The 22,228-nt window shown below is 42.9% G+C and overlaps 3 protein-coding genes and 1 long non-coding RNA gene across 4 annotated transcripts; 3 read left to right on the top strand and 1 right to left on the bottom strand.

The window, feature by feature from the left end:
• The first annotated feature begins 515 nt into the window (after nucleotides 1-515).
• On the top strand, nucleotides 516-4,078 carry gnpda1 (glucosamine-6-phosphate deaminase 1). The gene is made up of 7 exons (XM_017424183.3): nucleotides 516-635; nucleotides 875-1,002; nucleotides 1,186-1,287; nucleotides 1,393-1,575; nucleotides 1,693-1,877; nucleotides 3,477-3,651; nucleotides 3,810-4,078. The coding sequence occupies exons 2-7, from the start codon at nucleotides 879-881 to the stop codon at nucleotides 3,869-3,871; spliced, it is 831 nt and encodes a 276-aa protein (XP_017279672.1). The 5' UTR covers nucleotides 516-635; nucleotides 875-878; the 3' UTR covers nucleotides 3,872-4,078.
• A 268-nt stretch (nucleotides 4,079-4,346) lies between these two features.
• Nucleotides 4,347-11,573, top strand: LOC108240597 (NEDD4 family-interacting protein 1-like). The gene is made up of 8 exons (XM_017424184.2): nucleotides 4,347-4,548; nucleotides 5,604-5,697; nucleotides 6,826-6,965; nucleotides 7,062-7,149; nucleotides 7,970-8,094; nucleotides 8,739-8,805; nucleotides 9,528-9,636; nucleotides 10,165-11,573. The coding sequence occupies exons 1-7, from the start codon at nucleotides 4,513-4,515 to the stop codon at nucleotides 9,632-9,634; spliced, it is 657 nt and encodes a 218-aa protein (XP_017279673.1). The 5' UTR covers nucleotides 4,347-4,512; the 3' UTR covers nucleotides 9,635-9,636; nucleotides 10,165-11,573.
• Nucleotides 10,981-15,274, bottom strand: fgf1a (fibroblast growth factor 1a). The gene is made up of 3 exons (XM_017424159.3): nucleotides 14,936-15,274; nucleotides 13,697-13,800; nucleotides 10,981-13,603 (listed from the first exon to the last, which is right to left on the bottom strand). Exons 1-3 carry the CDS (start codon nucleotides 15,105-15,107, stop codon nucleotides 13,403-13,405), a joined length of 477 nt encoding a protein of 158 aa, XP_017279648.1. The 5' UTR covers nucleotides 15,108-15,274; the 3' UTR covers nucleotides 10,981-13,402.
• LOC112450767 lies at nucleotides 14,027-17,169 on the top strand. Its single transcript, XR_003039453.2, has 3 exons — nucleotides 14,027-14,203; nucleotides 14,692-15,132; nucleotides 15,908-17,169. It is a non-coding gene; the product is annotated as an uncharacterized LOC112450767 (long non-coding RNA).
• Nucleotides 17,170-22,228: the final 5,059 nt, after the last annotated feature.

The following is a 22,228-nucleotide window of genomic DNA, read 5'->3' as shown; positions in this document are numbered from 1 at the left end:
TAAAATAGAATGCAGTAAATTAACTTGACAGGATTAAAAATGAAAACTAGCGAGAAGCTTGTATGTAACTGCATCAGCAACATGTATCCAACAATGCAGAGTTTTGGTCTTTGCTAAAAAAAAAATAAATAAAATGGAACTAGGTCCTTAATTCACACGTAAGGGAAACTTTTGCCATAGCGGCACATATTTGAGTCATAATTGAAAGAAAATGTACTTAAAAAGTATAAAATGCTGTGTACAAGTCTCATTCGTTTAAAACGAGATTCACTGAAATTGTAACTTTTGACGTTGCCAAGCAACCGAAATCCAACGACAGTTACAAAATCTACTAAAAGTCTCGCAGAGTTTCACTTTGGAGCTCATATTTGACAGAGTACATATTTACAAAAATGTTTTGAGAAAAAAAATTAAAAAATTCGTTCATAAATATGATTTACGAAGTGAATTACTTAAAAACAACGAGTTTCCGGTTTTATAAGGGCGCCTCGGTGTTTTCCGACATAGACATGAATACGTATTCATGTCTGTGTTTTCCGAGCCAGTCAGTGAACGTCACCTCCGCGCTGACAGGTCACATGATCCGTCCACTTTCTGTCTGAAAACACCGAAAGCTGCTGGTTGAGGTGAAAAAAGTAAGTTTTTAGTTACTTTCTTTTTATGTTTCTTGGACTTTAATACATATGTTTTGACGTAACGTTGCCACGGTTACTTTTGCAGCTTGTTTTGAAGGGATAAAACAGCGTTGCTGCAGGATGCACTTATCTTGATGAGTCTAAAGTCTGGTTTAGGTGTGTTTTATCCGGAGTTGTCCCCATTGAAGTGATTCCTACGGGTTTCTTCTTTTCTTTTCCTTTCTCTTAATTTCTTCCAGGACCATGAAGCTGATCATCCTGAACGACTACGACCAGGCGAGCGAGTGGGCTGCCAAGTACATAAGAAACAAGATTTTTCAGTTTAACCCTGGGCCCAATAAATATTTCACATTAGGACTCCCCACAGGTAAGAGAGGAAGCTGTCTGCAAAACCGTGTTTTATCACACCTTTTTTGTTGTTTTTATTGTATTAAATTCACAATTTGAAGCACTGTATTAGTCACAGGTGGCTGTTTCTGCCTACATCCACTGACTCAGTGAGGAGGGAAAAAAAGCCTGAAATTAAACATTAGTTTGGAAATTCTCTCAGGAAGTACCCCTTTAGGTTGTTACAAGAAGCTGATTGAATACTACAAAAATGGAGAACTCTCGTTCCAGTATGTGAAGACGTTCAACATGGATGAATATGTAGGTAAGTTCTTATCACTCTTATCACGTATAGATAATAATCACACAGTGAGAAACCCTTGGCAGCTTTGGATCCTGTGTGATAAACAGAGGTAAACTACGTTTTTAGGGCTCCCCAGAGATCACCCTGAGAGTTACCACTCCTTTATGTGGAATAACCTCTTCAGGCACGTAGACATCCGAGCCGAGAACACCCACATCCTGGACGGGAATGCCGCTGACCTCCGAGCCGAGTGTGACGCCTTCGAGGAGAAGATAAAAGCTGCCGGAGGGATCGAGCTGTTTGTCGGAGGTCAGGGAAACCAAGGGCCGACAGATAATGTGCTCTAATCAGTGGTATTTAGCAATTGTTCTAAATACCACTTGTGATGAAATTAAACAAAAGCCAAATCTCTGTGTCATGCGTCAGGTATTGGACCTGATGGCCACATTGCTTTTAATGAGCCCGGTTCCAGCTTGGTGTCCAGAACCAGGGTGAAGACTCTCGCGAAGGACACCATCATGGCCAACGCTCGATTCTTTGATGGAGATCTCTCAAAAGTGCCCACCATGGCTCTGACTGTTGGAGTGGGCACGGTCATGGATGCGAAAGAGGTCAGGAGACCATATTAATGTCCTGTCGGTGCTGCTCGTGGTTCGCTTCTTTGTTTCTGTGTAAAATCTAACACAATTGTCGAAGGAGGGATTATTTTTTTAAGGCATAGAACCGTGCATCAATCACTGTTTGTGATTTCTCTCTTCATAACTTAAATCATTTGCTCTTCTTTACCTTCTGCCCTTGTTCCATCCTCTCTCAGAGCTGCAGCAAGGACTCAGATTCTTCAAAAATCTGGTGCCAATCTCGGTGGTCTAAATAACTTCAGACCTAAATCCAGTTTGCAGTTTATTTCTAAAGTATTAGAATATTTAATCTTGTTTTCACCCACTCCATAGCACAGAAACGGCTCTGGTCAAAGTCACTAATGTCCTGCTGATGACTCCTAATTCTGATTTTCTGGTCATACTCATTCCCCTTAATTTAAATGTCACTTTTGTCACCGCCTCTCTCAACGTCCTCCTCAGCCGTCTTGAAGATAAAGACATCACTGAAAGGTCCTTCACTTGGTTCATAATATAGCTCTCTGATCGCACTCAGTTTGTTCAACTCAGAAATTATTTTTCTCAACCCTCCCCAGTTACCTGTGGTGTTCCCCAGGGCTCATTCCTCGGGCCCTCTCCATTTTTATACTTCCTCCCTCAGTTTTGTTTTCAGGAAATGCAGTTTTCATTTTCACAGCTTTGCCAGTGAAACCCAGCTCTACCTCTCTGCTAAACCCACTTCCACATGTACTCTCTCTTCTTTGCTTAACTGTTTAGAAGAGATCACACAAGATGATTTAATTTAACTCAATACTTTTTGTTGGCTCCAAGTCCACCCTTTCTAAATCTTCCTGTTTCTCAGTCCCTGTTGACATCCACAATCCATCCCTCTCCTCAAGTTAGGAGTCTCATCTTTTATCTTTCTTTTTTTAAAAATACATATTTGTTCTACTTATTTTCAACCATCTTCGGGAGTCGTTCACAGCCAGCAGCGCAGCCACTCTAATCCACACCCTTGTTACTGTAATTATCTTCTCTCCCTGCAGCTCAAGTTGTTAGCAAAACTCCCGAACACACCACTCCAATTCTCAAACGGCTCCTCGGGCTTCCTATCCAGCACCGCGTTCAATTTCAGATCCTCCTCCTCCCTTCCAGTCTCGCTCTTTCATATCTCTCTGAAACGCTCCAGCCTTGCACTCCATCCTGAACTTTTCGATCTTCTTCTTCTTCTTCTTCCCAGCTTTCCTCCACACCTGCCAACTTATCCGCAGTGGGCCTGAGAGCCTTCAGACGATTTCCTTCCAGTATCTATCCAAGCTACTGAATTTTTTTGCTACATTTAAAAACCTCACTGAAAACACAAGCTTTTCTGAAAACACATCGGTTTAGACTAGCCTATTTTGCAACTTTTGTCATAAGATTTATGCGTGTTTTAGACATTTTTTCCTGTCTTATCTGCTTGTTTATTTGCCTGCTTTACCTGTAGTATTTACCTGTCTTCATTGTAAGGTGTCTTTGTGTGTTTTAAAAGGCGCCCACAAATAGAATTTATTAATATTATTATTATTATTTGCCAGAACTGAGTCACACAGGTCCTATTCTCTTTCCTCTCAGGTCATGATTCTAATCACAGGAGCTCACAAAGCGTTTGCGTTGTACAAAGCCATAGAGGAGGGTGTGAATCACATGTGGACAGTGTCTGCCTTCCAGCAGCACCCGCAAAGTGTTTTCGTTTGTGACGAAGACGCCACCCTGGAGCTGCGGGTTAAGACTGTGAAGTACTTTAAAGGTACGGATAAATCACAGGGCATGTTTAGTTTACCGTGCAGTACTGTGTGTACTTCAGTCATCACAAAACAAAACCTTATTTGGATGAAGGGTGGAAAAAAAATTAAAAAGTTGCAGTATGAATCACAGAAAACATGCTGATTGTTGCTCTTTCTGCAGGGATGATGCACGTGCACAACAGGCTGGTGGAGCCCCTCCCCTCAGAGCCCAAAAAGAACTGAGCTCTCCATGATTCATGAAGCATTAATCAAGAAAAATACACTCAAATGATGCCTTTAATTCCTCCATTTTCTAGTGGAAATAGTGGTGGAGAAACCCACTACTAATGCTCATAATTAGGTGCTGGAGCACCACAGGCTGTCAGGTTTTTTTTCTGTGAATGTTCACACAGCCTTTTATTCTTTTTAATAAAGTGAACTTAATTTTCATGACTGTGTTGTGGTTTTCCTTCATCACGTGACATCCCGTGTTGCCTTTCAGTGCTATTTGTAAATCTTTCATCTGGCGTCAGCTTGCATAAGGGTAATTTTACTCGCACCAGTTCAGTTTTCAGTAACTATAGCTTTAGATACTTTTAATTCTCTTTTCAATACCACATGTGAAAAAATAGATATAATTCGCGGCTGACATATGTATTAAATAGTTTATTTCCATATTTCGCTCGTACGAACAGCTTGAGAGGTTGAGTTCCCGACGGCACGTGAACGCAGCATCAGAACCGCTGAGAAGGAAGGAGATGGCCGACTAGGGGGTGAAGACATTAAATATCTGCTATTTCGTCGGAAACGTTCGTTTTATTTTGATATATTTCCTCAGCTGAAGTCGGAAGAGGACGTCTTACTCAACTGGTTCCTCTTCCACAATGGCAGAACAGAACAGTAACGTGAGATACCAGGAGGTAAGGTAACAGGTTGTTGGCTAGCTGAAGCGATGCTAACGGTTAGCCGCTAGCAAGGAGCTCGACCGACCGACGTTTGTTTACGGAGGGGCGGAAGGAAAAACGCAACAACAAATGTTGGGATTAGTTCTGTGAATTTATATCTAACGACGCCTCCCCACATTCGGAGCCGTGTATTAATGTGTTAAGGAAAGCATGAAATGAGTGCGTGGGTTGGTTTTCTTTCGGAGCTAGTTCGTCAGGTTCGCTGGCCCGAACACGGGCGCAGTCCTGGGTTTATTTTAAACCCCGCAGACATCGAAACTTATGTAAACACGCAGCGGCACAAAGCTGCATTTATTTCTGTGCGGCGCATAGCGTTAGTATTCGGCATGACATTGAAGTTAATTTTTTAGGGTTGTGCTTCTGCGCAGATGTTAAAGCGATTATTTTTAAACAAACCTAATGTTGAGCTGCTGAGCTAAATGACTTTGGCTAATGTAGGCTGACTCTTCATGACCCTGACTGATCCTGTGTGTTCAAGTTAAAGGCAGTCATCTAAAATGTCAACCTCCTTTTTTATTTCTTGGTTTAATCTCAGTATTGTTAAGACATGGCCTTGAAAATGTCAAACAGATCCCTTTAATTAGGATTTAAACACGTGAACAAATTAAATGAATTGTCTCTGTGACTGTAATAAACAACACACAAAGTACCAAAGACAGATAAAGCTTCTTGACAGTGGATCATTGCTCATTTTTGTCAGCGAAGTGTTCAGTTTGACTCATTTTACTGTGGATATTTAATAACTTAACCAGCTGTCTGTAATTTGTTAAAGCAAACAGACGCCTGGAAATATATATAATGATACGATCAGTACGGCTGCAGCAGACACATGCAGCTACTTTGCAGTCTAAATGTTATCCTGTTACACTCTCCCATGGTGGAGGTAATGGTGTCTTATGTAGAGTCCACGTAGTTAGATTTCACTTGTCACCGTAGCCTACGCTTTTCCAAACGGATGCCGTTTAAGTCTGACTTGGACCGTGTTGTTTGTTTCGTTCCTTCTGCTTCAGCTGGTGAACGAGGAGGAGCCGGCGCAGGTGTCCCCGGAGGGTTCAGCCCAGGACGCACCACCACCCTACAGCAGCGTTGCTGCAGCAAATGCAGGTTAGAAGATAAAAAACAAACAAACCCTGCTGCTTCTCCTGTACACCGTCCCACTACACAGGTTTATTGTCTAACCCTGTATGTGTAAGTGCTAAGATTTGATTTGTGCTCTCAAAAGCAGTAAGAGTGTAGAAGTGCAACCGCAAGTGATGAAGAACGGCTCTTTTTGAGGGCTCATTAATCTTGCAGAATGCAAAAGTACTAAACCAAAACCCTCATCTGCTAATGAACAGAGTCACTTCCTGTGTGATTCCTGCCTCCAACAGGAGTATCTTTATGTTGAGGCTGTTCTAGCTGTTGCTTTATACTTTAAAATTTAAACGTTTGGCTCTGAAACTGGATTATGTTGAGGAAAAAAAAACCTTTATTCATCAGATAAATGTTCAGAACAGAAGAGAGTTGAGTATTTCTTACAGCAATCCTGCAGCATGAATGTAAACACAAATATTCTGTAAGTAAATAAGCTTTTAAACCTGCTCTGACAGCCATTTTGTCTGTTTTTCTTGTGAACAAATGCTGTAAAGCGGGGCAGCCCGAGTGCTGCTAACGGCTCACGTTTCCAGTCCTGCTCCTCAAGTCTTTAGGTCAGCGTGTTGCGTAAGTGGGTGCAGCCTGGAGCTCTTCCTGGACGAGTTCATTGATCGGATTCAGTTTGAACAACACAAACCAGGAGTCTTGGGCGAGCGCCAAACGACCCAGATAAAAGTCTTAGCTTTTTATGGGAAGAACAAACACTAATGGACACTTGTACTACTAATGTGCTCTCTGAGCTGTAACTCACCCCTCCCTGGCCCGTTTTTTTTTTTTTTGTAGACTCTCAGCTGCTGCTTTCTTTGTGGAAGGAAGTGAAAGCAGATTTCTTTTTTTCTTTGTCAGCAGATAATCCTTCGTTGCGGCCGGTTAATCAGTAAACAGGCGTTGCTTTCGCTTCTGCCGTTTCGAACGCAGCTTTTCTTTCAAAAATGTCCTTAAAATATTTCCGCTGTTTTAAAACTGCCGTGAAATGTAGTGAGATAATTAAAAAGGAAAAGGTTGAACTTGTTACCAGACCTAATGCTTCCAGTACTTCTTATAGTTAAGAGTTAGTTTCAGGCTTGCGTTGATGAATATGTCATCTGTTCTTCACAGCCTTTTTCGAGTACAAGGAAGAGGGAGGAAGGTTTCCCAACCCTCCTTCTTACAGCGTTGCCACCACTTTACCCTCCTACGACGAGGCTGAGAGAAGCAAGGCCGAGGCTGCCGTCCCTCTGGTCACTGGAAGGGTCTCGGTACGTTTCTCCTTTTTGATGACCGAAACTTTTCTCCTCACGTAATTTCAGAATAAAACCGGTGAACAGAGGCTTATAAATGTGACGTCATTGCAGGATGAGGACTTCGTGGCCAGAGATGACTTTGAAGATGCTGACCAGCTGCGAATAGGAAACGACGGCATCTTTATGCTCACTTTCTTCAGTAAGACACGGCGTATAATTTTATTAGTTTACTGATTTGAGTCTGTCTGAGGTCACTGAACTGTATCATCTAAGAGTTCTAGTTAAATGCTCCTGCATATGAAGCCAAATGCCACCCACTGCAACACTTTAAATAACTTTATAAAGTTGCCGTAGAAATGCAGGTTTAAGAGGAGACGCCTGCTCTGCTGTGTTTGAGATTGAAAGCTACAGCTGGCAGACGCAGCGCTCTGATCTGACAGAGACCCGTCTGATCAAAGGAGCGGTTTAATCCTGACAGAGTGACGGGGATCAGACGGTTTCTGACAGAAACGAGTCGTCACCGTTAGCCGACGGGTCAGATGCTCTCGTCAGATCACAGCTTTTTGACAAGGATCAGAAGAGTTGAATCTGCGATGCAGCAGAGCAGACGGCCGCGTTTCTGACTGTGATTTTTTTCAAGTCGGTGTTGTTGCTCTCCCAGCTGAGTCATTGTGATTGCACAACAGGATTGGGGCCATTTCTTGCCTGCTCCACGCTGGTTAGAGCACAAAAGTACTTTTTTTTTTATCCCTTTCATGCTTCAGATCAAAACTGGGAAGGAAAAAAAAAATAGGTGGCCTTTTAAACTCCAACACATGAAATGTCAAATTGTACACATTGGTAAAAATTTGTTTGTTTGCAAGAGTTGACGTGTTTTGTCGTAGAATTGTCGTGTTGTTTACAACTAGAAAAACCAGTTTAGTGTTTCTCTAAAGGACGGTTTCATTGTATCATCCCAAGTTTGTTGCTGATGTTTGTTTGTTTGTTTGTCTGAATAATGATTGTGTTTCTGTCATCAGTGGCATTCCTGTTCAACTGGATCGGCTTCTTTTTGTCGTTCTGTCTGACCACGTCGGCTGCTGGTCGATATGGAGCCATCTCAGGCTTTGGGCTGTCCCTCATCAAATGGGTCCTCATCGTCAGGGTAAGACCCGGTTACAGAGGAGCGACCGCAGCCAGCTCTACGGCTGCGCCGAGCTTGTTACGTATTCTGCAAAAACCGGGAAATTTGTTCATTTTCTCAAGCTTGTTTTGGCCGGGACGTTTAATATGTTACGAGATACTCAAGCGCAGAACTCCTGAGGGGGTCCTCATAGGCTCCTCCCACCAGCGTCAGCATCTTTTGTCTGAACACAAAGTTTGGCCTTTGCAAAAGTAGCGTCATTATTTTTTTTTTATTTCAACAAATGCGCTCCTCTGTATACATCGTTTTGGCTTCTTCTTTCCTCAAATTAGCCGTTTGCGTGTCTTTATATGCCTTTTTAAAGACGTGTTATAAAGATTTTCCTCCATCTATGCTGCTCCTCAAAATTATCCATTATATATATATAAAAGCAGGAATGTAAGCATCTCTGCTTTAAATCCACATGTCCGCTTCAGGTTTCTGTCCAGTCACACAATAGTTCTTGGACACCACCGAGCTGCAGGAACTCTCAAGAGAACAAATTTCTTGCTTCTTGCTTGTACGTAGCAGCCTTTACTGTGTTATTGTTGAGCTGCAGGAGCGCTGTGAATGTGCTCTCAGGTACGTGGTTCTGGTTTGACTGAATTCTCTTTTAATTCCTGCAGTTTTCCACCTATTTCCCTGGTTACTTTGATGGACAGTACTGGTTGTGGTGGGTGTTCCTGGCTCTGGGTGAGTGTGACATCTTTATTTTGAAAGTAGCACCACAGTAACAACACAGTAATGTTAGTGCTGAAAATACAATGAACTGTTGTACAATAGCAAATTTAATGTTAAAATTAATTAAAGCATAACACTTCTGGATAATTGATGCTCAGTCAGTGAGCGTTCTGTCCTGTAGGGACTGGAGCCATTTTTTAAAAATAATTGTTTTTGACATTAAAAGATTAATCACATTAGACAGGTCCTGTTTGTTGGTTAATGGGCTGCAGAGTAAATTCACTACATTAAATTAGATAAATTAGATAAAGATCTTAATCCAGGAAACGAAGCTCAGCTTCAGATGGAAAATAAAACAGTTTTCTCAGTTTGCGTGTGGGTGCATCTTCTTCAAACATTTACAGCAGCTTCCCCGGGTCAGTCACAGTTGTATAAAGGAAATTAAGTTGTTTTTTTCTTAATTTTTTTTGTCTTGAACACTTCTCTCTTTGTGCAGTGATACAGTCGAGTTTAACTGAGTTCAGGAAGTCTCTGAGTTTAAAGGATTTGTAAACAGAGATGTTGACTTTTGTCACATGATTATTATTATTTGTTTGTGCTGCAGAGCCAAGTTTTATTGATTCTGCTCATTTGTAAAACATGAATTTGGATTAATCACCTAAACCTTGAATAAATGGATCCTAAACTGCTTGGTGGTGTGTGATCATTTCCTATTTTTGTAATGTTTGCTCCAGGTTTCATGCTGTTTATCAGAGGCTTCGTGAACTACTCCAGAGTGCGCAAGTTGGTCGATCCCACTTACGGCAACCTCCCCAGAACAAGAGTACTTTTCATCTATTAGAGGTAAGTTGTTTTAGTCTGGATGTGAGGATCGTGAGAGCTGTGACGCTAAACTGGACATATTTATGTTTTACAACAAGCACACTTCACTGCAGCTGCAGCGATTAACAAGATTTAAAACAGCTTTGGCATGAATCTTTCGGGGCGCAGCAGGAGAAAATGTTTGACTTGTTGCAGCATTAAAACAGCTGTTTTCAGTGATATTTAGGCTGGTTTAGTTGGTTACGGACAGAGAAAAGAGCAGAACCTTCCTGTGCAGTTCAGGCTACAGGAGATGCGTTGTGCCTAAACATCACTGAAGGCTACTCATGCTTACTTAAACATATTAATCAAGTAGATTAAACAGTGCCACAGTTTGCAGTGACTAAAAAAAAAACAAATGCAAAGGCACAAAATTATATTTCTGCACTAAATATTTCAGTCATCATGAGCCGTTTGTGGAATGAATCTTAATAAAATCAAGTCTGACTTGTTCCATGAACTGTGGATAACTTTGGTGTGTGTGTGTGTTTTCCTTTGACGTACACTCAGGGTGCAAAAGAACAAGAGGCGCAGAAGAAGCGTTCGAAATTCCCACAAAAGAACCGGAAATCAGCCAGAAGAGTTCTAGGTAAAGACGACTCGAGACACATTCAGGAATTATATCACTTGTTTTCTTTTGGTTTGAATCTTTATTAATAGAACATGGTTAATAGTCCCTTAATGTATTCATTAGTGGCAAATGTTAAGTGCTATTTACATCTGTCTGTAATGTATAAGTAATGCCTTATATCATTTGATGGTAGCATACGAGCATGCTTCTGCCCGCTGGCCTCATCGTTAGGGAGAATCTCGTGTTGGCGACACTTGAAGCCAACAGGTAACGATTAGCGCGACCTTGTAGATTTGCCTTAGCATGCAGCTCACTTCGTAACGTTCACTGACGCCACTCGTTTTAGGGCCGTGTTTTTTAGATTTGGACGGTCGCCGGAAAACGCAAGCTGTAAGTGCTGTAGACGTGGTTCTGTATTTCACTCACCTGTTGGCTTTAAGCTCTGCCGCCGCCGCCCCCTTCCACCTCTAGGGGGCGCCGTTTGTCCGCTGATTTCAGTCATTGGCGCCTGCTCGTTTATATCGCTGCCACACAGTAAAACACATGCAGTCTAAACGATGTCGGTGGATTCAATTAAACCAAAATGAGCTCTTTGTCAGACTAATTATTGTTTGTTTTTTTTTTGTTTTTTTTTTATTGTTGCTGCACATTGAATCAGGTAAAATTATCCTCACCTGGAAACAGAATTGAAGCTACTGAGATGCTCTTTAATAATCCAGTCTTGGTGTAATTTTTAGGATTTTTGGACCTTCAGGAACCTGCTTCTTTGACAACAAATAGGGCCTGAAGTTTTGCTCGGTGACATCTTCCTGAGCACATGAGCTCATTTCACGTCTAAATGTTACAGCCTGACCCCGTTCGTGACTCCTGAGTGAGTCAGTAAATGCTTCCTCCACTGATTAGAGAAATATCTGTTTTCCATCTGAGTTTTGGCTTTTAATGATCTGCTTCAGACAGATGGATCAAATTACACGAGCATTCAAATAAACTTCAATTCCTCCTCCAGGTGTTCTGTTGTTTTCCTTTTTTTTGCCTTAAGATTTAATGAGCAGATGGTAAAATTTGTTTCTCCTTCTTTTAACTTTGTCTGCTCCCTGTTCAACGTTGGTGTCAATTATTTCAAAGAATGTTTGCAGCTGCACTTTTAGATACAGACCAATAAAACGCAGATGTATTAAATCTTACGAACTGATCAAATCATCCATCACCTTCATACTTTCTGCCATGGCTTTGATTACAAACCAATTATGCTTGTTTCTATGTGACGTAGAGCTGAAACTTTGGAGTTTTGTTGTTATGTAATTGTACAGAAAACATTTAGTGTTAAATAAATGTCACTTTAAATGGGTCCTCTGGCTGGTCTGGATTATTTATTCAACTGTTGTGACAAGAAGCAGGGATGACGCTGCATCAGATGTTTATATTTATCATTTATAGGTAAATATTACAAATCTGGTTGTGAAAATCTAAGTTTGTTGTCTAAGATTGCAGGTGATGCACTATATTGCCAAAAGTCTTCACTCACCCACCCAGATCATTGAATTCAGGTGTTCCAATCACTTCCATGGCCTCAGGTGTATAAAATAAAGCACCCAGGCATGCAGACTGCTTTTACAGACATTTGTGAGAGAATGGGTCGCTCTCAGGAGCTCAGTAAATCCCAGTGTGGTACCGTGATAGGATGCCATCACTGCAATAAGTCCGGTCGTGACTAAATATTCCTCAGTCAGCTGTTAGTGGTTTTATAACAAAGTGGAAGGGATTGGAAACGACAGCAACTCTGCCATGAAGAGGTAGGCCATGTAAAACCACAGAGTGGGCTCAGCTGATGCACAGAGGTCACCAACGTTCTGCAGAGTCAGCAGCTGCAGAACGTCCAGACTTCATGTGGCCTTCAGATCAGCTCAAGAACGGTGAGTAGAGAGGTTCATTGAATGGGTTTCCATGGCAGCAGCTGCAGCCAAGCCTAACATCACCAGGTGCAAAGTGTCAGATACAGTGGGGTAAAATACGCCGCCAGGAGAACGGTTCTTGTCTGACTGCATTGAGCCAAGTAAAGTTTGGTGGAGGGAGGGTCATGGTGTGGGGCTGTTTTTCAGGAGTTGGGCTCAGCTGCTTAGTTCCACTGAGAGGAACTCTTGATGCTTCAGCGTACAGAGACATTTTGAACAGTTTCATCCTCCTAACTTTGTGGGAATAGTTTGGGGACAGCTCCTTCCTGTTCCAACGTGACTGAGCACCAGGGCACAAAGCAAGGTCCATAAAGACATGGATGATGGAGTTTGGTGTGGAAGAACCTGACTGACCTGCACAGAGTCCTGACCTCAACCTGACAGAACACCTTTGGGATGAATTAGAGCAGAGACTGAGAGCCAGGCCTTCTGTCCAACATCAGTGTCTGACCTCACAGATGGGCTTCAGGAAGGATGGTCAGAAACTCCCATAAACACTCCTGAACCTGTGGAAAGTCTTCCCAGAAGAGCTGAAAAGGATAGAGCTGCAGAGGGTGGGCCAACATCAGATTAAACCCTGTTAGTCAAGTTCATATGTGTGTGAAGACAGGCGAGTGAGTACTTTTGGCAATATAGTGTATGTAGGTCAAACAGTTTCCTGTTTTTTTTTCCTCAATGGCGGCTTCTAGTGGCAGCAAAGTGTTCAGAGTAATCTGCAACATAGTTTTGAGACGTTAACTTATGTTTTGCATCAGCAAAGCTAAAACCCTACCACCGGTCAGGCAGCACTTTCAGGTTCCAAGCAAGAAATAAAAGAATGCTGCGGCCACATCTGGACCCGTATCAGAGTAAACGAGGTGCTCCCTTTCTGCCAGATGTTCCTGATGTGTATGTAGTTCGTTCTGCTGAGCCTTTTATTCTGACAGCCACTCGGACACGCCCTGATCCAACACCAGCACCCCAGGTGGGACTTTTAACTGAACCCAGTCAGTTTTCAGAAACCAAGCATCTGTTACTGACACCATTTCTTCTGTCGAAAATCAAATACAGTAGTGGACACAGAACCAGTTAAAGGCTGCAGTGTTTCAGCTCGGATGCAGTTTTTATCCCAGACATGGGTGTTTGGACTAATCATGAACTGGATCAGAGCTAAACACACATTCTGTTACGGGTCCAGTGGACGGTTTGGACTCTTGTTTCAGTCGCGGTTTTCTTCTTCTTCTTCTCAGTCCTTGTAGTCGTCCAGCTGCCTGGGCAGAAAGAAGACGGCCTTCTGTCCGATGTGGGTTCTCGGGCCGAGCTTGGCTTTGCCGTTCTTCTTCAGGGCCACGTACCACGCATCGTCTTGGTACTTCTGCGACCGGTATGTGTTGTAGTGGTTCTCCTCCAGGGTTTCCAGGAAGTAACACTCGTCAGTCACAGCGGGCTGCAAGAAGAAGAGGAACACCAAGGGGGGAGAGGAGGTTAGATCAGGTTTAGGGCGTGTGCTGAAGGATTGTAGGTCAGCAGCTGTACTCACCGAGCTGTACAAACGGCCTTCATCGCTCATGGCCAGGTACCGCTCGGCTTCTGTTCCCTGGATGACGACGACGCCTCTGTCCACAGCTTTGAGCTTTAAAACAGCTGAAACAATCAACCAGGATTAGATGAAAATCTAAAAGAAATAATTGTGTTATTGTTGCTGGATCACTTTAGGTCTGAGGTCTTCAACCCTGGTCCTGGAGGGCCACTATCCTGCATGTTTTACTTGTTTCTCTGCTCCAACACACCTGATTCAGTGGTTAAATGACCTCTTCATGTTCTACAGAAGCCTGTTAATCGCCCATTGATTCAAATCAGGTGTGTTGGAGCAGAGAAACAAGTCAAACATGCAGGATGGTGGCCCTCGAGGACCAGGGTTGGAGACCACTGTTTTAGGTGTTGGCCAAACGGCTCATTGAAGCTCATTTCCCTGGTGAAGCTTTTAGAATCGCTCCAGTTTTTGCATTGATTACACATAAAATGTGTAGTTATTTAAGTCACAATTGTGAGTACAAGTAAAGTTTTACTGCTCTAACTTTATGCAGATTATTGCATATTTGTGAGCAGACAGAGTATCTTTGTTTGGAGACGTTTGTAGTTGAGTCTCAGCTAAGAACGTCTCCCAAAAGCTGCTTGAATTAAAGATAAATTTATTTTATGTGTGGGTTATCAGAGCTCCGGCTCCTGATAAACAAAGGCGTATTTTAGTTGTTTTTAGTCATGTTCTACTGAATGCACGAAGAATAACAAACGTCCCGAGAGTCTTAGAAGAGCAGAGATATTAAAGCTACAGGAGTGTTATTAAAAACACCTACAGTTCTGCAACATTTAGCATTCGGCCATGCTTTTGCTACATTTAGCTTTTGGCTATGCTTTTGCTTCATTTAGCTTTTAGTTTAAGTTTTGCTCATTTAAGCTTTTAGGAGCAGTTCTGCTGGTTTTGGCTCCCAGCTCATTCTTCTACAGTTCAGCCATCTTTCACCTCTTTTTCAGCTTTCCCCGGGTCATGTCTCGGGATGACCAGAACCTAAAAGGTACCGGAGTTGTTGTCGTTGTGCAGCTTCCATAAGAAATAAAAGGGACTGTTTCAAAATGAACGAAGCTGCGGGACGTTTCACCTCCAACAAGCTGCAGAGAAGAGGACGTGAACGCACCACGCAGCGGGGCCTGACCTGGATGGGCGCATGCGCAGTGTGCGTCCACTGCTGCAGCTGCTGCTGCGGCTGCGGCTCCTCACCGTGAGCGTCGCGCTCGTCCCTCCGGCCCTGCACCGTCCCGTCGGGGAGGATCTGGAGGTGGTACCCGCCGTTCATGCAGTAGAGCCGCGTCAGCCGCCGGTAGTCCTGCAGCGCACCGCCGCCGCCGTCCTCACACCGATCCGCGGCTGCCGACGTCTCTCCGTCCGCCATCCCGAGCAGATGCGAGCCCCGGCAGGTGGGCTTTCTGTGGGCCGTGATGGAAACTATCCGCGGGTCTGTCCCCCTGCGGTGCTCCGGGGTTTGTGCGGCCGTGAACGAGCGCAGACTGGCAACATGCGCGCTCCCGACGCCTGCCCTAACCCTTTAATGCAGGGGTGTCCAAAGTCGGTCCTCGAGGGCCGGCATCCTGCATGTTTTAGTTTTCTCCCTGGTTTTACACACCTGGATCAAATGATGGCTCATTAGAAGGCCTAAGCAGAACACTGACTTGCTGAGGAGGTTGTTACAACCACTAGGGAGAGAACTAAAACATGCAGGATGCCGGCCCTCGAGGACCGACTTTGGACACCCCTGCTTTAATGTGATGTTTGAGGCTGAGCTCGTCCCACCAGGGGGTCAGATTAAATTAAGGCTGCTGCTGCTTTTATCCTTCTGTTTTGTTGACATGTTCAGAGATAAGATCAGGTGCAGCTGAAGCACTTTGTTACATATCTGAACCTTTTTCATTGCAGCTGGGGCTTTATTAGGAAGACCCGTGTTTGAGAGGGGAGCACCTGCCTTATGTCACGCGCACCAGAGGACAGGAAATTGGATGCGAGATTAATATTAGCTCCAGATGTTTGCAGAAATTAAAATAGAAACTAGAAAATTTCAAGGAAGCCAGTGAAGCCAATATAACTTTAAAATCATCTAAACAGAGAAAACAATGCTTTTGATGTATAAACTATAAGTGTAAAAATCATTTTGGTCACCGTGGTGACCGCCCGTGTCTCTCACTCCCTGACTGCCAGGTTAACGAGAGGCCAGTTTTGAGTGCAGCCTTTCCACAGCCGCATGTGCATCAAGAACAAAAGACGGTCCCTGTGGTGGCACACGGAGGAGGCTCGGTCATGGTCTGGGCCTGCCGCAGGGCGTCCTGAACCCCGTTCTGGGCCCGTTCGAAAATCTCATGACTATCAAGGCGCCGCGGAACTGAACGTGCCGGCGTCAGAGAGCCTCAGTCGCAGGTCGAACAGCCAAGAGCGGCTCAGGACAAAACCCTGGACCGATCTGGATCCTGTGGGACGTCTTTAGTCTGGAGAGGGAACCCTTCAAACCTGAGACAAACACCTGTGGACAGGTGCAGAAATCAGTCGCCCTCAAAGGGTCTTCAACAAGATTTGAAGGGTGCCATCTTTTTTTTTGGTCAAAGCCAGTTTCATTAATTTGGTTTTTAATCTGCTGAACCAAACTTTAGTTAAAGAGGTAACAATAAAAGTATCCAGTGTGTGTGTGTGTGCTTGTGTGCTTTTAGTTCTTTTGTTACGTTTGCAACATTGCTTTGTATTTTTTCAGATCGACTGCAGTGCACCGTGGTGTTCTGCGGACGGTTTCGGCGAGTCACAACAGTCAATGACCCAGGTGTCTGAATGGGAAAACATATTTATTGGATGGAGAAGTGCTGCAGTCATGGAAAGTGGCTTACAAGCAGCTCGCCGTGTCCCAATGTTCAGAACCGCCGCGTTAGTATCGTTTCGGGGTAAAACAGTCCGTCTTTGAGCGGAGAAGTACCACACGAACACGTACGCTTCAACCTTTAATCAATGGAGGAAAAAGATCAACAAGAGTCACACTACAGAGAGAAAGAATACAGAGAGGGGTGGGGAGAGGTACTGAAAAACTACCTGGAGACAAATACACCACTTTGTTGTTTTTTTTTTTTGTTTGTTTGTTTTCCTCTTTACAATGGATTATATGTACACATTAAACTGGTTTGAAGCAAAAGCAAAAAGCTTTCCAGAGAAAACATGAACCAGTGAAACATGATCCGCCCTTTGCAATTCTCATAGTTATTGTCTGCATATGTTTTATACAAAATAGACTTTCAAAACAATATTTGGGTAGTGCAATCTTTTTGTTTAGATTCAAGCTGGTTGATTACTTTCACAAACAGTTTTGTGTATGAAAAAAGACCGAGTCCTATCCTATTCACAGTATTACACAATTTGACCAAAGACATGTAAATAAAAAAAAAACAAAAAGAAAAAAAGAAAAAGTGTTTAATAAAAAGACCTGTACATTTGTCGACTCATAGCTCTGTAGTTTTGTGTTTAATTCGCCTGGGTCTGCTTTGGTCACCGTGTGTGTGTGTTTCGACGTTAAATCTGCGCTTCGTTGGAATCTGGGTGGACCGATTTACTGTTTCCTGAAGAGCCTGAAAATCTGGCCTGCAGAGATAAAAGTCATAAATGAATCTCCCGTACGCAAGTAGCTTATATCGTGTTAAAAGATATTTAAAAAAAACGAAAAAGTGAGAGCACATTGTGTGAAGAAGATAGATTATCTGTCATTTCTATTGCATATTCAGTTGGTCTCAAAAATGTATAGGAAAGTAAACAGGATACATTTTTGAGCAAGACGAGGCAAGTGTGCGATCTCATATATTTATATATATAAATGTATCTATATATATATATATAAATCTCTCTCTATATACCTGTATAAATGAAGGGCAGCAGCAGAAGTTTGGATATACTGAATGTGAAAGTAACCCTCTACAGATAATGAGGATAGTGTTCAAACCTCACAGAAAATTAAAAGAAAAACATCCGTTCGAGTCTACAGGAGGTGTGAAAGGCGGTGGCAGATTCCTCAAAACGTTGCACATTTGTCTACCATTTTTTTTTTTTTTTTTTTCTTTTTTGCACATAAAACATGAAACACAAAAGCAGAAACTGTTTTTGGTTCTTCCTGTCAGAACTGAAAGCGGACGATAAAAAACTGTGCGAATCAGACCATTTCTTTAAAAACCTGAGTGCCGGAGCAGAATAAACTATATAATATAATGACGTAAGCACTTTGTCTGGTTTTGGGGTAGAGGTTAAAAACTGTTTCGTATCCGTCTGCATCTATAGATCTATAGATGCAGACAGAAGTGAGTGCCTTGCAGCCGTTCACCTGACATTTAGTTCATTCCTGACAGACGTTTCGCCTACCAATAACAGTTCTTTGCTACTACTTTAATAAAACTCTGAACATTACGTGTTAAAATCTCTTTAAAAACAGAAAGCAGGCTGTGAAACACGCTGACGACGGAGCTACACGGACCAGATGGACCATCTGAAGCGTTGATGAGTGGGACCGAAGGTCAGGCAGGCTCAGGACCGACTCCTCCTTTTTTTTTTTTTCTTTTATGGGGAGAAATATCTTATAAATGGATTTGTTTGATACAAATACTGACCAACTTCCAGCATCCCTGAAAACAGACAAAAAGACAATATAAGGAGGGGGAAAAAAAGAAAAAAGGAGTTTGGCACTGAAGTAGTTCCCAGAGAACGAAGGGTCCGTTTTTGCCTGCCTGCCTGCCTGGTCAGGTCCGGTCCGGTCCGTGCTGACTGAGCGCTTTCACACGATGGGGCTGGACCACACAGCAGACGATTACACGAACATGCAAAGGCAGCGAAGACGCACAGACATCAGGACAAGCTGCATCTGAGGGGCTGGGGGTGGGCTACTGGTTTTAAAGGAGAATGAATCTGCCAACGCCTGATCCAAACGTGCGGTTCTACACAAGCCATCATTTGAAAAAGGAACATGTTGACATTTGTGGGAAAGAAAAAAAAATTAAAAATACAATCCCATTTGTGGTTTTGCTGAGAGTCAGGAGAAAATGAAACACCAGCCGTCGCTTCTGCGACATTAATGGAGCCTAAAAGTTATGAATTGGATGGTTTCGATCCTAAAATCTGAGTGAAAAGAAACACTTAAAGAATCCACCACGAGACACCGAGAGTTTAAGGGATAGTTCAGGGTTTCGGAAGTGGAGGTAGGTCGATGAAAAGGTTAGAAATGAATATCTTCCCTGTTGCAGATAACTCGCTCTGAGCAGATTGGAGCCAGGACCAACGTGTTGTTTATTTTGAAAGGATCACAAAGAGGAAACTGCGGTCCTGGGTGAGCTCAGCTTTACAGTCACCCGCCTGAAGGATTACAGAGATCCCCGACTAGCAGAACTAGCAGCAGGACACGTCTCTGGACCCGGAGCCTCGGCTTCATTCGAGGGTTTTTTCAGCTGCAAGACTTGTGGTGAGAAAACTTGAAATTCACCAGAAGTCCCACTAAACATGAAACGGGCAACGGCCCTAAATCATGACGCAGCTTCTGTTGAGATGCTGTTTTTTTTTTGTCGTTGTGCTGACGTTGTTGTGCTATATTAATTAGCCCTGCATAAATAAAGGACAACAGGACGGTAAAGGAAGATGGGGGTGGTGGCTTTAGGCTGGAATATTTGACGAGAAATGAAATAAAACCAACAAATTCAAAGAGTGTCTTTGCTCAAAAGACCAGCCCTTGCCTCGTTTCTTGTCATTCTGGTCAGAATTAAAACATTTCTCCAAACAGAGGCCAGTCAAGAGTTACCAACAACGGGTAAGATATAAACCAATTACTTGCTTAGATTACAAGCACGTCTTAAAAACATAAAAACCTGGATGGCTCTTAATTATCTGCTTCTAAACTCAGACAAAACAGAAGTTGTGGTGTTTGGACTTGAGCATCTTAGGAATAGACTTAGCAGCTTTTTTCCACTTCCTCTGGACGGCATTAATGTTCTAATGTAAAGAACCGTGGTGTTATTCTTGATCAGGGTGCACCTTTTAAGCCCCACATTAAAAAGGTTTCCTCCGAAATCCAAAACGCTGCTGCCAGAGCTCAGAGGAGAGTTAGGAGGGGAGATCAGATTTTTATAGTTTTATCTCGTCTCTGCTGGCTCCCTGTCAAATTCAGAGTAGAATTTAAAATCTTATTCCTGACACAGAAAACTCCATCTTATATGAAAGATCTTACCGTTTTGTATCTTCCTAACAGAGCACTTGGCTCTCAGACTGCAGGTTTACTTCTGGTTCCTAGAGTTTCTAAAAGTAGAACAGGAGGCAGAGCTTTCAGTTCTCAGCTCCTCTCTTCTTGAACCAACTTCCAGTTTCTGTCCGTGAGGCTGACACCCTGTCTGCTTTTAAGACTAGACTCAAGACTTTCCTTTTTGATAAATCCTATAGTTAGGGTTGGATTTGGGTTTCCTGAGCTCTCCCTTAGTTCTGCTGCTATAGGCTCAGACTGCTGGAGGACAAACTGACCACATTTCCTCCCTCTGCTGCTGTCTCTACTCGCTCTACTGTAATTATTTCCATCATTAACGTGTTTTTCTTTGTCTTTCTTCCCATAGAAGCTGCACCCGGACCTCCATCTGTGTCTGTGTCTCTTTCCTGTCCTCTCAGACCCCAGCCAGATGGCCGCTAGTCCTGAGCCTGGTTCTGGTTCTGCTGGAGGTTTCTTCCAGTTAAAAGGGAGTTTTATCTTTTCCACTGTCACCAACCTGCTGCTCAGGATGGGAGACTGTGAAGAAGTGAAGATTCAACTCAATCTGCTGGCTTCCGTAGATAGATAACTTTCACTAATTGGCTCTTTATAATGTATGTGATTGTTTTTGTACAGCGCCCTGAGATGACTTTTATTGTGACTTGGCTCCATCTAAATATTGAATTGAAATAATCTGCTCAACCACTCCCCTCCCCCTCCCAACACACACACTTCAAAAGACACAAACTATCCCTTTAACTGAAGAGGCTCGTTCCTTTCCGGCGTTCAAGCTTTGCATCGGACTCTAAACTCTGAGCAAAACACAAACGGATTGTATTTTCACAATGTTTAACCATCCCTTTAACAAATAAAATTATATAAAAAAGGTTTTCAAGAAACAAACAATAAAATACAGATGCTTACAGAGAGCAAAGGATACACTGTTGGAGAAGAGTCATCGGTGGAATTGGGACCAAAAAGATTTTTAAAAAACAAGGGTGGAGGACGGTTATTTCCTAACTAGTTTGAGCCATGTTTAAAAACCCCAGAAATTAGTACTCCTGAATATTCAAAAAACGACAAACTTGCAAGCACAACAACACACGCCCTTTCACTTGTGATTGGCAAACGCATGTATCCATCACATCCTATAACTGGGACTACTGGGGCAGACGGAGAACGTCCTAAATGTTTCGTCTAAAGTCTCACACGAAAGAACAACAATCTTTCTTCACAGTCTTTTTAAAGGCGGGCGCTCGGACTGCGGCCCCCCCACCCCGCTGCAGTGTGCGCGCGCCAAGAGCTCGCATGAAAGGAAGCAGGCTAATTATTTCTGTTTCTCAGCAATAAGAACGACTCTACACGTGAAGGACAAACCGAGCTGCCACTTGAGAAGATAAACAGCCACTAAAAAAAAAAAAAAAAAAAAGTAAAAAACAAAAAAAGAAAAAGGAGGAAAGCTGCAACTGCGTGTAATATAAAAAAGTACAATCAACTTACGATGAAGGTAGATGATGACAGGTTGACGTACAATAGGAAAAAAATGGCTTAGATGATTTTTTTGTTTTTTTTTCTTTAAGCAAAAAAAGGCACATCTTTTTCCCTTTTGTAATCGACGTGTAAACCTGGAAGAGGTCGGCTTGTGGGAGAAATTATTGGTGGACGTTAGCTAACAGGTCCACGAAGAACTATGTAAATAGTTACATAATCAAAGCAAAGAAATATGCTTTTTGAAATCACTAGAAAACAGATTTTTTTTTTTCCTTTCTCCTCTGTGTGACAGAAAAACATTTTGTTACAACCTCCTATAAAGACTAAAATTAGAACATAAAAGCCTACTTAAGAGCATGTTATTAAGCTTTCGTCACCCTCGTGGGCAACAACGACCTGGAAAACTGTATAAACTGTCGTAGTTTTGAAAATGTAGAAAATACTATCAGAAGCTGTACATAGATCGTTGTATCTATTTTAGATATCGTTCTAGATTTGAAAGTAAGACACCTGAGACAACATTAACATTAGCCTATTATTTCTCTCTGCGGTTTAGCTTTTACAAACGTTTCCTACTCTTATTAGACACTACATCTTGGACTCTTAAACAAAGCGAAACGTGTCGCGCTCGCCGTCTGCTTCCTACACAAACGTCGCTCTATCCCACCAGACCCACGAGCCCGCTCTGCACTGTTGCTCGCTTCCTGAAAATGGCGTCCTCTCCTGGCGGTAGGTAGTCGGTCCTTTTATTCTTTTGCTTATCTGGAGGGTGGAGGGATGGGGGGGAG

The sequence above is a fragment of the Kryptolebias marmoratus genome, linkage group LG9, assembly GCF_001649575.2.
Source record: "Kryptolebias marmoratus isolate JLee-2015 linkage group LG9, ASM164957v2, whole genome shotgun sequence".
In the NCBI taxonomy this organism is placed as follows: Eukaryota; Metazoa; Chordata; class Actinopteri; order Cyprinodontiformes; family Rivulidae; genus Kryptolebias; species Kryptolebias marmoratus.
The sequence above is the reverse complement of the archived record's forward strand: the minus strand, read 5'-3'. Positions and strand labels throughout refer to the sequence as shown.

Coding starts and splice junctions, on each gene's coding strand:
- gnpda1 (XM_017424183.3), top strand. CDS start 879: ATGAAGCTGATCATCCTGAACGACTACGACCAGGCGAGCGAGTGGGCT. Junction 1,288..1,392: donor CAACATGGATGAATATGTAG/GTAAGTTCTTAT, acceptor CTACGTTTTTAG/GGCTCCCCAGAGATCACCCT. Junction 1,576..1,692: donor GATCGAGCTGTTTGTCGGAG/GTCAGGGAAACC, acceptor GTCATGCGTCAG/GTATTGGACCTGATGGCCAC.
- LOC108240597 (XM_017424184.2), top strand. CDS start 4,513: ATGGCAGAACAGAACAGTAACGTGAGATACCAGGAG. Junction 5,698..6,825: donor CGTTGCTGCAGCAAATGCAG/GTTAGAAGATAA, acceptor TGTTCTTCACAG/CCTTTTTCGAGTACAAGGAA. Junction 6,966..7,061: donor TGGTCACTGGAAGGGTCTCG/GTACGTTTCTCC, acceptor ACGTCATTGCAG/GATGAGGACTTCGTGGCCAG.
- fgf1a (XM_017424159.3), bottom strand. CDS start 15,107: ATGGCGGACGGAGAGACGTCGGCAGCCGCGGATCGGTGTGAGGACGGC. Junction 13,801..14,935: donor GGACGAGCGCGACGCTCACG/GTGAGGAGCCGC, acceptor TGATTGTTTCAG/CTGTTTTAAAGCTCAAAGCT. Junction 13,604..13,696: donor AAGGCCGTTTGTACAGCTCG/GTGAGTACAGCT, acceptor TTCTTCTTGCAG/CCCGCTGTGACTGACGAGTG.